The sequence below is a fragment of the Agrilus planipennis genome, unplaced genomic scaffold, assembly GCF_000699045.2.
Source record: "Agrilus planipennis isolate EAB-ADULT unplaced genomic scaffold, Apla_2.0 scaffold30, whole genome shotgun sequence".
NCBI classification, from domain to species: Eukaryota; Metazoa; Arthropoda; class Insecta; order Coleoptera; family Buprestidae; genus Agrilus; species Agrilus planipennis.
In genome coordinates this window covers 1,888,967-1,900,656 of record NW_020438923.1, presented here as the reverse complement: position 1 = coordinate 1,900,656, position 11,690 = coordinate 1,888,967, and the positions used below count along the sequence as shown (strand labels likewise).

The 11,690-nt window shown below is 30.0% G+C and overlaps 2 protein-coding genes across 2 annotated transcripts in view; one reads left to right on the top strand and one right to left on the bottom strand.

Moving 5' to 3' along the window:
- Positions 1 to 6,359, bottom strand: part of LOC108732313 — an 86,240-nt gene extending 79,881 nt beyond the window's left edge. Inside the window, exons 1-2 of the mRNA XM_018463036.1 lie at positions 6,165 to 6,359; positions 5,705 to 5,744 (exon numbers count right to left, since the gene is read on the bottom strand). The gene's annotated coding sequence lies outside the window, so the exon portion shown is untranslated. The remainder of the gene's footprint in view (positions 1 to 5,704; positions 5,745 to 6,164) is intronic.
- A 3,851-nt stretch (positions 6,360 to 10,210) lies between these two features.
- Positions 10,211 to 11,547, top strand: LOC108732248 (serine/threonine-protein phosphatase 6 catalytic subunit). The gene is made up of 5 exons (XM_018462939.2): positions 10,211 to 10,465; positions 10,517 to 10,804; positions 10,869 to 11,023; positions 11,081 to 11,193; positions 11,249 to 11,547. Exons 1-5 carry the CDS (start codon positions 10,286 to 10,288, stop codon positions 11,437 to 11,439), a joined length of 927 nt encoding a protein of 308 aa, XP_018318441.1. The 5' UTR covers positions 10,211 to 10,285; the 3' UTR covers positions 11,440 to 11,547.
- The last annotated feature ends 143 nt before the right edge of the window (positions 11,548 to 11,690 follow it).

Genomic DNA, 11,690 nt, shown 5'->3' with positions numbered 1-11,690 from the left:
AAGCAATTAACTACAACTTTTTTAATCTTCTAGCAGGTAATCTGTTGCCATCGATGCTATTGCATTCTAATTAATTATCTTCTCATTGTGCCTAATTAAATTTTGCATCCTGTTTATATGTATTTATTAATTAATTAATCATTTATTGAAGAGAACGTAGCAGTCAGTTTCATAATATCATTAACTACGTAATTAAGACTCGAGTTTCCAAATTGTTCATTATTTTTTTATCAATATCAAGCGATAATTAATTAAGCTTAAATTGATTATGACAAATGATTTTGTATCAAAAAGTATTTCACGTGGGCACAAGTGACACAATTTTTATCACACATTTGATTGATTAATAAAATAAAACTTTTAAAAATTATAAAAATATTTCTTTATTCAAATCACAAAATAAATTACGTTTTATAGTAGGTAAAAAATTACAATCATACATTTGTACTGCATATGTATTTTATTGATAAGCTGATACTTGAGCTTATAATAAGAGTTGACTATTCATTAGCCTCACAGTTTGTTCGATAAAATTTTTTTTATTAACTAACTTATACTATGCTGCTATTCCAATTATATATATTACACCACTATACGAAGCTTTACTATAATACTGAACAATTATTTAAAAAAAAAACATTTTTTTATTCATAAAATCACACTGTACAATAAAGCAATTTTTCTATAGAATTCCGCAGTGCAATAATTCCTTTTTGCCTTCTAATTTAGTCCCACATTTGTTGTGAAAAAACCTGAAACAAATGAAATATATTTTGTTAATTCCAAAATGAACTGAAATAATATATTAATTACGCAATAACACCGTGAATAAAACTAACAATAGAAAGAACTGGTTGTTAATACACTTTAAATGTGAATAATTTAATTCAAAATTCCAGTATGTATGTAGCAATTAATCGTGAAACTTTTTTTCTAAAAACGGTTTACAAGTTCAAGGTGAAACACAATAATTACGTAAAGCCCAATGTCAAGAAATAAAGGAGATAAAGCTACTGTGTAAGTCTTTATAAAAGAATCTGACGATAAAAATGAGTAAATGAATTAAATTTAATCAGTAAATGAATTAAATATTCATAATTTTTTGACTCCTAATATAGGAAAATCACTCACCATGACTTAAATCCTGGCATGTAAAGCCTGGTCTTCGTAATTTTTCAGTCTTTCCATGAATTAGTCTTCCTGCTCCTTTGCGAATTTCCCTTCGAATCGGCGTTATTATTCCTTGCCGACTCCTTGGAGATATTTCTTGGACAAAAGTTTTTGTCGTGTTCGATATGCAAAAGTTTGTCAATTACATGACGTATTTTACAATGTTTACGACCCAAAGGATTCGTATACATCCTTCTTCCTTTATTAGACACAACACTTTAAACAAAACGCTAACGAAATACACCCTCAATGGACATACGAACACTTCGAAATCTAGCAACAAAATAATACAGCAACGCGGAATGATGATACTTTTATACACAAATATTATCTCAACCGGTATGAAACAGTATAATAAACAACTGACAAGCGTCTTTCTATCTCTGTCACACGACAGTAAAACATCGTCGCATTCTACAGCTTGTCACACTCTTATTAAAAAAAAAAACTGTGTTGACTAAATTACTCAACATTTGATTATGTATATTTTAATCTGCAGGTCGCATTGGTATCTGTCAGTTATTCTTATCACACTTTGATGAAATTTATTTAAATCCGTAATATTGCTATAGATAATTGCATAATTTGCTTCATCAGTTTTGCGCTTTGGCTTCAATTAGGGCGATTCACTACCAGAAACGCCAAATTACCCAAAAACAACAAAAAACCTTGTTGTTTACTGCAAACAGTTAATTTTTCCATAACTATGTACTTTAGAAATTTATGAATAATTAAAGTTAATGTCCGAGGGTATACCATAAGGAATTAACTGTAAAATACACCTCTTCAACACATAACAAGCTTCTTGGTGTTATCATTTGCAAAAAATTTACTTGTTTACTAACAGACAGCAAAAACGTTCTAGAGAATTCTCATCTTTGGAAAAAATTGCCGTACAACTCCGTAATAATCCAAGCTATTTTGTCTATAAACACTTAATAATAGCAAAAACTACTACCAAATGTTATAATACATTCCTTCCTCCTTCAAATGATTCGACCAGACTTCAACTGAACTGCTTTATTGAAGAACTTAGAATGATGATATATAAAAGAACAATACAATTTTTGAACAGCGTTTCAAGGACAATATATATGCCGTGTGCACACTTTTACAATATACAGGTCTGCAGAGNAATGAATGGATTTTAACAAATTAATTTTTAACTAGGAAATAAGTAATTTATTGATTATTCCGATGGAATCTAATAAGCCGTAAACTTGTGACTCATGAATATATTATTTTGCTAATTGTGTCACATTAATTGGAACTTCCCGAAATTCACTTCTGCACCGGTTAAAACCGAAACTTCGAGTTTGTTTTCATTAACATATTTGTTCACAATTTAAACGTCTTCACACTTGTTTCCGGAGTTTTCTCTGAATCCGGCTCGAAGGACCATATGTTCGGATGGTATCAGCCTCTCTGCTACTAATTATTATTAGTATTATTATAAAGCGGCACCACCAAAATTAATCAGCGGTGCTATTAATTATTGAAATTGAGAACGCATTTGGATTTTGTGGTTTACTTACATTTACTGTACACGTTAAACAAGGCTAACCCCATCCGAACAATATTTATAACATTATATAAAGTATTCCAAATTTGATTAATACAAAATTGCAGCAAGTATTTTTGACGTCAATCTTTTCAACTCAAAACCGATCAGCAGATTCTCGGACGGTAGCTTAATTATGATTATTTCCATGTTTTCTTAATCGAACTGTTAAGTTTAACAACTTTTCGTTCAGCTAATGACAAACGTAAAAAAAACGTAAATTTATGTATTACATTACCAAAATGACGTATGCAGTTTAGGTCATTTAAAAGAAATGTCTCTAAAAACGCTACAAAAGTCACGTCTTCCACAAAAAATAATAATAATTAGTAGGTATATTAGTAAAATTGTAATTATTCATGTTTTTAAATAAAAGATATCTATTACCTACCAAACGGACTAATTAAAAATTAAACAATCTATTGTTAAAGTGAAATATTTGAATTGACGATAACGTAGCTATTAGTAATTGTATTTTAGCTTCAAAACCAACTAACGATACATATTTTTTATTCAGTATAGCAGTGGTCAAAAAACTTGAAGATTATTGTTAAACATTAAACATTATGCAAATGTAGATGGCACGTCCAATCAACTTCATTCTCAGTAATTATCGAGATGTTTACAGTCCCTCTACTAGCCGATGATTTTTTTTTTTACTGTAAAGAATATTTTAACGTCAAAATAATACTTATGATACGTTTGAAGACGAATGTTTGTTCCCGTTAAACAAAACAAGTAAATTAAGTGTATTCCATCAAAAGCAATAATTACCATTTGACGCATTTTTTTTCTTAGGAAAATGAGAAAACTATGACAACTTAAGCATTGCTAATAAACAATAAATAATTTGTTTCTTGGTAATTTGTGATTATTAACAATATTCAGACAGTTGCGTGAATAGGGGATGACGACACTAAAGGGCGACTTTTATTGTTTACCACCTTAGCTGTTTTTAGGACAAAAATAGGACAGCAATTTCAGAGTACTCCTTAAGTTACGCCACTGTATTCGTGCATAGCATAATGCGTTTTTTAGAACAGTTTTTTCTTAGTTTTTGACGGATAAAAAATAAATCAATTTAATAGTTTTTGTCTGGTCTGAGAATATTAACAAGAAAAGGACCAAAAATTGTGTACAAAGTTCGTATACAGCTGGATACCCCAAAATTATTAAAAAAATTAAATTCAGTTACTGATTTATTAATGTAATTAATTAAACTTTAGGTATAAATATCAGTCGTTCTTTCAATTTCAATCAATTAATCGTTAGAGCGCTTCTTCAAGTAATTATTCAACATTAATTGTGCACATTTACTTCATGTTTTATCATAATTACATAAGTTGCAAGGTAATAAAAGTATTGACGTAAATAATTCACTTAACAACAAGCCTCTATCATTAAAATAATAATTGTCTCCTAGTTGAGACAAAAATCACTTTGTTCAGATGGAGAATAATGCGTTAATTGATTTTACATCATTACTAAATATTGCAAAATTTTTAGTATATATACCAGAGTACCTTTTAATAATGTCTATTAGTTTTGTCAACTAAAAAAAAAAGTACAAAATATTAATACAGTAGAATCCGCTTATAATGACATCGAAGGAAAATGACAAACACGTCATACTAAGCATAGTCTTAGAAAATAAACAACTTTCTATTTTGGTTAGTTATTTAGTTTAATAGAGAGAGAAAAACTACAATTTGTATATATTTATTAACAGAAAAAGAAAAATTACGATGAATTGTAATATCAATATACATAAGAAGGGTCAGAAAAATGAGCGAAAATGTTATTATTAATCATTTGGGTCACTATAGCCGGATGTGATTTCTTTAGAATCAGTCATAAAAAACGATATGTCATTTTAAACGGAGTCATTATATCCAAACTTTCCTATAGAGAATTTAACATGAAAACCAAACTTAACATTACAATTACTTCATATTAAACGGTTGGTCAATATAGGCGGAGTCATAATAAACGAGTTCCACTGTACTTAAAAAATTAACCCCTCGCTTCTAGCACTGTCAGCTACCCCCCTAATAAATATTACGTCACGAAAGTTATCCCCCCTTATAAACGATTACTTATAATTAATAACAATAATGATAATGACTTTCTATAGTAATGAAAAATTTTACGAACTGCAGTTAAAAAAAATAACGAACGTCAAATTTCCTTAGACCACTCTCCCCCTTATTAACAAACTCGTGGGCATTAATAGGGCAGGAACCCCCTTGAAGTGATTCTTTTCTGATTCGGGACATACATGAACCCTAAGCCTAATATAAATCAGGTGCAGCCTACGTCAAAACTAGAAACAATTCTTGTAAATTGATAAAGTATAGATACTAAATGCAATGAGTAATTAATTTCAATTATAACGTCAAAAAAACAACCAGTGATTATCAGGTACATAATTAAAAAATCTGCATAAATGTAAATTCCTAGTTCACAATAATTTTACATGCGTTTTCTCTTTAACAAAACTCGTACTGCTTACGCAAATGTAAGATCTGCATTTGATAATGGTGACGAGAAACTGCTGACGTTATGTTTATTGTGTCCTACCTACACATTAACTAAAGGATTGGATAATAATTAACAAAACAATATCCACGCGAAAACATATTTGTATTGGTAGACACTTATTACTTAAAAGTAATTATAGAGAAGTTCCATTTGGATCCAATTATCGTGTAAAGTACGAGAAAGAAAACCGATCATGTTAATTAAAATCTATAGCCTGTTCTAAGAAATACCAGCTACGTCAAGTGCGACATAATTCATGGGAATCATCATACAACGTCATTTCGCCAGTTTCAATTAAGGTCAATTAAGTTAATTCGCAAAAATGCGTGGAAGACATAACTGTAAATACATTATTTATCCAACTCGGGAAATTAAAAACACGTAAAATTTCCTTCCCATTTTCATACGTAAAAACAATTTTATCTAACTTACCTTGATGAATATTGGTACTCTTCGGCCTGTGGTAAATCCCCTAAATAAATTAAAATGGAAGATGTCAGATGTAGGTAATTAAACGATAACGTACTTATCAATAAAATTAATCGTAAGGGCAAATCGTATCTAAAACAATGTAAGCATTTTTTGGTCGCATCATGTATAAAAATGAATTTTTTTGTAATTGTAATAAGTGTTCATAATGCTTCAGATTTTAAATTCACCCTTATCAGTTCGTTGTAATTAAATAGCTACAAGTTGATACAGAATAACGAACAAACACAAATACATGAATTATGTTATACATAAGAAATTGTGTACATTTTTCAGATAAATGTTCCTGAATTTATTTACAAAAAACGTTTCAATCCACGGTAGGGATAATAAAGAAATCCAGGAATATTTACCTGGAAAAAGTTCAAACAAACTTCGTACAAACACATCAAATTATACCTACCATTTGGTTTATATAAAACACTAACAAACTCTTCTTATCAGTTTATCACCAACAAAAAAAGTACTCATCAATATCACTCACAATAAACAGTCTAATCTAACTCAGGTGCAATTACCTCCCAGTTCTTATTAATTTCATCTAATTATAACTATTAATTTATTTCGATAACCATAAAATCCGTCACGTTGCATTATAATAAAACAAAAGCAGACTACAAAATTATATTCTTTATCTACATTCATACATGGTTGGTCGTGTTCAAAAATAGCAAAAAGAGAAAGGATTCTCACCTTCTTTGACCTTAGGGCATTCTCTCGTTATATTTTATTACATACGAGATTAGTTCAAGAAGCAAAACGGCTTCAGATGCCAAAAAGAGTTGATATACGAGGCGCGTTCAAAAAGCTCAATTCTAAAGTTGAAAGCACATGCTTATTTGTCGAAATTTTTTTTAAATGATTGACAAGCAATTAACTACAACTTTTTTAATCTTCTAGCAGGTAATCTGTTGCCATCGATGCTATTGCATTCTAATTAATTATCTTCTCATTGTGCCTAATTAAATTTTGCATCCTGTTTATATGTATTTATTAATTAATTAATCATTTATTGAAGAGAACGTAGCAGTCAGTTTCATAATATCATTAACTACGTAATTAAGACTCGAGTTTCCAAATTGTTCATTATTTTTTTATCAATATCAAGCGATAATTAATTAAGCTTAAATTGATTATGACAAATGATTTTGTATCAAAAAGTATTTCACGTGGGCACAAGTGACACAATTTTTATCACACATTTGATTGATTAATAAAATAAAACTTTTAAAAATTATAAAAATATTTCTTTATTCAAATCACAAAATAAATTACGTTTTATAGTAGGTAAAAAATTACAATCATACATTTGTACTGCATATGTATTTTATTGATAAGCTGATACTTGAGCTTATAATAAGAGTTGACTATTCATTAGCCTCACAGTTTGTTCGATAAAATTTTTTTTATTAACTAACTTATACTATGCTGCTATTCCAATTATATATATTACACCACTATACGAAGCTTTACTATAATACTGAACAATTATTTAAAAAAAAAACATTTTTTTATTCATAAAATCACACTGTACAATAAAGCAATTTTTCTATAGAATTCCGCAGTGCAATAATTCCTTTTTGCCTTCTAATTTAGTCCCACATTTGTTGTGAAAAAACCTGAAACAAATGAAATATATTTTGTTAATTCCAAAATGAACTGAAATAATATATTAATTACGCAATAACACCGTGAATAAAACTAACAATAGAAAGAACTGGTTGTTAATACACTTTAAATGTGAATAATTTAATTCAAAATTCCAGTATGTATGTAGCAATTAATCGTGAAACTTTTTTTCTAAAAACGGTTTACAAGTTCAAGGTGAAACACAATAATTACGTAAAGCCCAATGTCAAGAAATAAAGGAGATAAAGCTACTGTGTAAGTCTTTATAAAAGAATCTGACGATAAAAATGAGTAAATGAATTAAATTTAATCAGTAAATGAATTAAATATTCATAATTTTTTGACTCCTAATATAGGAAAATCACTCACCATGACTTAAATCCTGGCATGTAAAGCCTGGTCTTCGTAATTTTTCAGTCTTTCCATGAATTAGTCTTCCTGCTCCTTTGCGAATTTCCCTTCGAATCGGCGTTATTATTCCTTGCCGACTCCTTGGAGATATTTCTTGGACAAAAGTTTTTGTCGTGTTCGATATGCAAAAGTTTGTCAATTACATGACGTATTTTACAATGTTTACGACCCAAAGGATTCGTATACATCCTTCTTCCTTTATTAGACACAACACTTTAAACAAAACGCTAACGAAATACACCCTCAATGGACATACGAACACTTCGAAATCTAGCAACAAAATAATACAGCAACGCGGAATGATGATACTTTTATACACAAATATTATCTCAACCGGTATGAAACAGTATAATAAACAACTGACAAGCGTCTTTCTATCTCTGTCACACGACAGTAAAACATCGTCGCATTCTACAGCTTGTCACACTCTTATTAAAAAAAAAAACTGTGTTGACTAAATTACTCAACATTTGATTATGTATATTTTAATCTGCAGGTCGCATTGGTATCTGTCAGTTATTCTTATCACACTTTGATGAAATTTATTTAAATCCGTAATATTGCTATAGATAATTGCATAATTTGCTTCATCAGTTTTGCGCTTTGGCTTCAATTAGGGCGATTCACTACCAGAAACGCCAAATTACCCAAAAACAACAAAAAACCTTGTTGTTTACTGCAAACAGTTAATTTTTCCATAACTATGTACTTTAGAAATTTATGAATAATTAAAGTTAATGTCCGAGGGTATACCATAAGGAATTAACTGTAAAATACACCTCTTCAACACATAACAAGCTTCTTGGTGTTATCATTTGCAAAAAATTTACTTGTTTACTAACAGACAGCAAAAACGTTCTAGAGAATTCTCATCTTTGGAAAAAATTGCCGTACAACTCCGTAATAATCCAAGCTATTTTGTCTATAAACACTTAATAATAGCAAAAACTACTACCAAATGTTATAATACATTCCTTCCTCCTTCAAATGATTCGACCAGACTTCAACTGAACTGCTTTATTGAAGAACTTAGAATGATGATATATAAAAGAACAATACAATTTTTGAACAGCGTTTCAAGGACAATATATATGCCGTGTGCACACTTTTACAATATACAGGTCTGCAGAGAGTCTAAACAATAACCCGATTAATTCTGCGAAATGCCGATAAGTAATCCCGCCGACCTGTACATTGCTCACATCTATTACATGTGTGCCAAAACAACATTAACAATAATATTACAAAAGAAATACAGTTCACTACATAAAAAATACAACACAAATAATAAAAAATTGTTTTCTATTGTATTCAAAGATGCTGCCAAAAGAACATACACACATAATTTTGTACGAAATAAAGATCAGAATAAACAATCTCTGTGACAGACCTATACAATAAAAGTGACGTTAACTTACGATTAGCTGCAAAATTAAAAGGAACCGTAAATATTTGGCGTGTAGGTGTAGGATTCCCAGAAATATGACCCGACGATGAGACCGAATGGTATGTGGGAATTCCCTGAAAAAACTTATTTGCGTTTCGTGTTCAAATTTACCTGAAATGACCCAAATGCTAAATAGATCACTAAATAGAAAAAAAACATTTACGACAGTATCACTGATGCTAATTATAAATATAAATAGGTATTTTTGTGGAACTAAATAAAGTCAGATCTTTATTGGACCAATCAGGTATAAAATCGATATCAATTCGTAAGGGTTATCATCTTTTCATTTGAACCGATATTCAGCAGAGACCTTTTATTACACATACCTAACGTTTTAATCAAAATAAAATTATAACAACTTAAACACACAAGAAATTACGCAAAAATAGGCTAGTATGTCAATAATTACATAATCAATTATTAGATCTTGTTACTGACGTAGTGTATCGCATTTAGAATTGTTTATAAACAAATTGTTCAATTAAAATAATAGCTTTAATAGCTAACTATTTTTTTCATACAAGTGTTTTTCGAATGGCTTAATAAATGCGCGTTTTAAGTTGAGTAGACAATTTTATTTTCAATTTTAAAGATATAATTAACGCGAAATGTAATTTGAAGTTCTATTTTTAATACATAACGTTCATTACAACAAATTTTAGAGGTGTAAATACAATAAAGTAAATAAACTTTGCAATTTAAATAAAAAATGAGAATATTATTAGCAATTCGATGTGTAAATGTATTTAAAACTATAGTTTACTTATTCTGTTAGGTACTCCGTGCTATTTACGTAACAGTTATTCTCATTTTTACCTTGTTTTGGTCAAATTCTTAAAATTATCTATTGTGCGCGTTTTTCTTAAGTGCGCCCTTTTTCGCGCGTTCTTTTTCGCGCTTATTTGAATTCAAATAATTTTCATGATGGCCGCCATGCATCGCGCATGTCAAGTACAGACTTCGTTTGACATTGCTGCTTGATTCATAGATATTCTTGTTTCTAACCTATTATTTATACTATTTACATTAGTTTTATGCTTTTTAAACAAATGTCTGAACTAGACGAATGGATAGAAATAGCAAGGGATTGCAAATATCTTCCCGAAAACGACCTAAAAAAGCTGTGCGATATCGTTGCTGAATTATTACTAGAAGAATCTAATGTGCAACCTGTCTCCACTCCTGTTACCGTTTGTGGTGATATTCATGGGCAGGTACACCTCTTAACAGTGAGTTCTAATAGCTTCTAATTAAATTGATTTTAGTTTTATGACCTAGAAGAGTTATTTCGTCAAGGGGGCCAAGTGCCAGATACCAACTACATATTCCTAGGAGACTTTGTCGATAGGGGCTACTACAGTTTAGAAACGTTCACAAGATTACTAACGCTGAAAGCTAAATATCCAAACAAAATAACGCTTTTAAGAGGCAACCATGAAAGCAGGCAAATTACCCAAGTTTATGGCTTTTACGATGAATGTTTGAGCAAGTATGGGAATGTAAATGCATGGAAGTATTGCTGCAATGTATTTGATCTTCTGACTGTTGCAGCTGTGAGTAACTTATTTATTTCAAACAGTCCTTTATTTCAGTAACATCATTTTGGTTGTGTTTTAGTTAATAGATGAAAAAATACTATGTGTTCATGGGGGTCTTAGTCCTGAAATAAAAACTGTTGACCAAATAAGATGTCTAGAGAGAAATCAAGAAATACCACACAAGGGTGCCTTTTGTGACCTTGTTTGGTCTGATCCAGAGGAGATTGAAAATTGGTAGGCAATTCAATAAGTAGTAAAATTGCTCTGTGACAACTAATATGATGATTTTAGGGCTACAAGTCCCCGTGGTGCTGGGTATCTGTTTGGTGCTAAAGTAACTCATGATTTTATGCATATAAATTCTCTTACTTTGATATGCAGAGCACATCAGTTGGTTCATGAAGGTAAATGGGGTAGCAAACCTGTCTTTAGGACTGTTATTTAGTTTTATAATTACAGGATACAAGTACATGTTTGATGACAAGCTGATTACAATATGGTCAGCCCCAAATTATTGTTATCGTTGTGGGAATATTGCCAGTATTTTGGAGTTTCAAGCAGCAGACAAAGCTGAAGCCAAACTTTTTAATGCAGTGCCTGATTCAGACAGAGTCATTCCAAATAGAACAGTTACACCCTATTTCCTTTAATTTAACTTTTTTTTTAATATTAAATAAATTATTCAATCTCAAATAAAATAATGAACTTATAATAGCTGTCTTTTCCTTGTTTTCTATTAAATAAACATTTAAACTTAATCACTTTTATGTTTATTTTATCTCTAAAATAGTTATTAATTGATTAGTTTTTTTTATAGAACAAATAATTACTTAATGTTTCCAGCTCAGAGTATATAGGCTGTTACTTAATGTTATTTTATACATCAGTTCTGATATTTTTT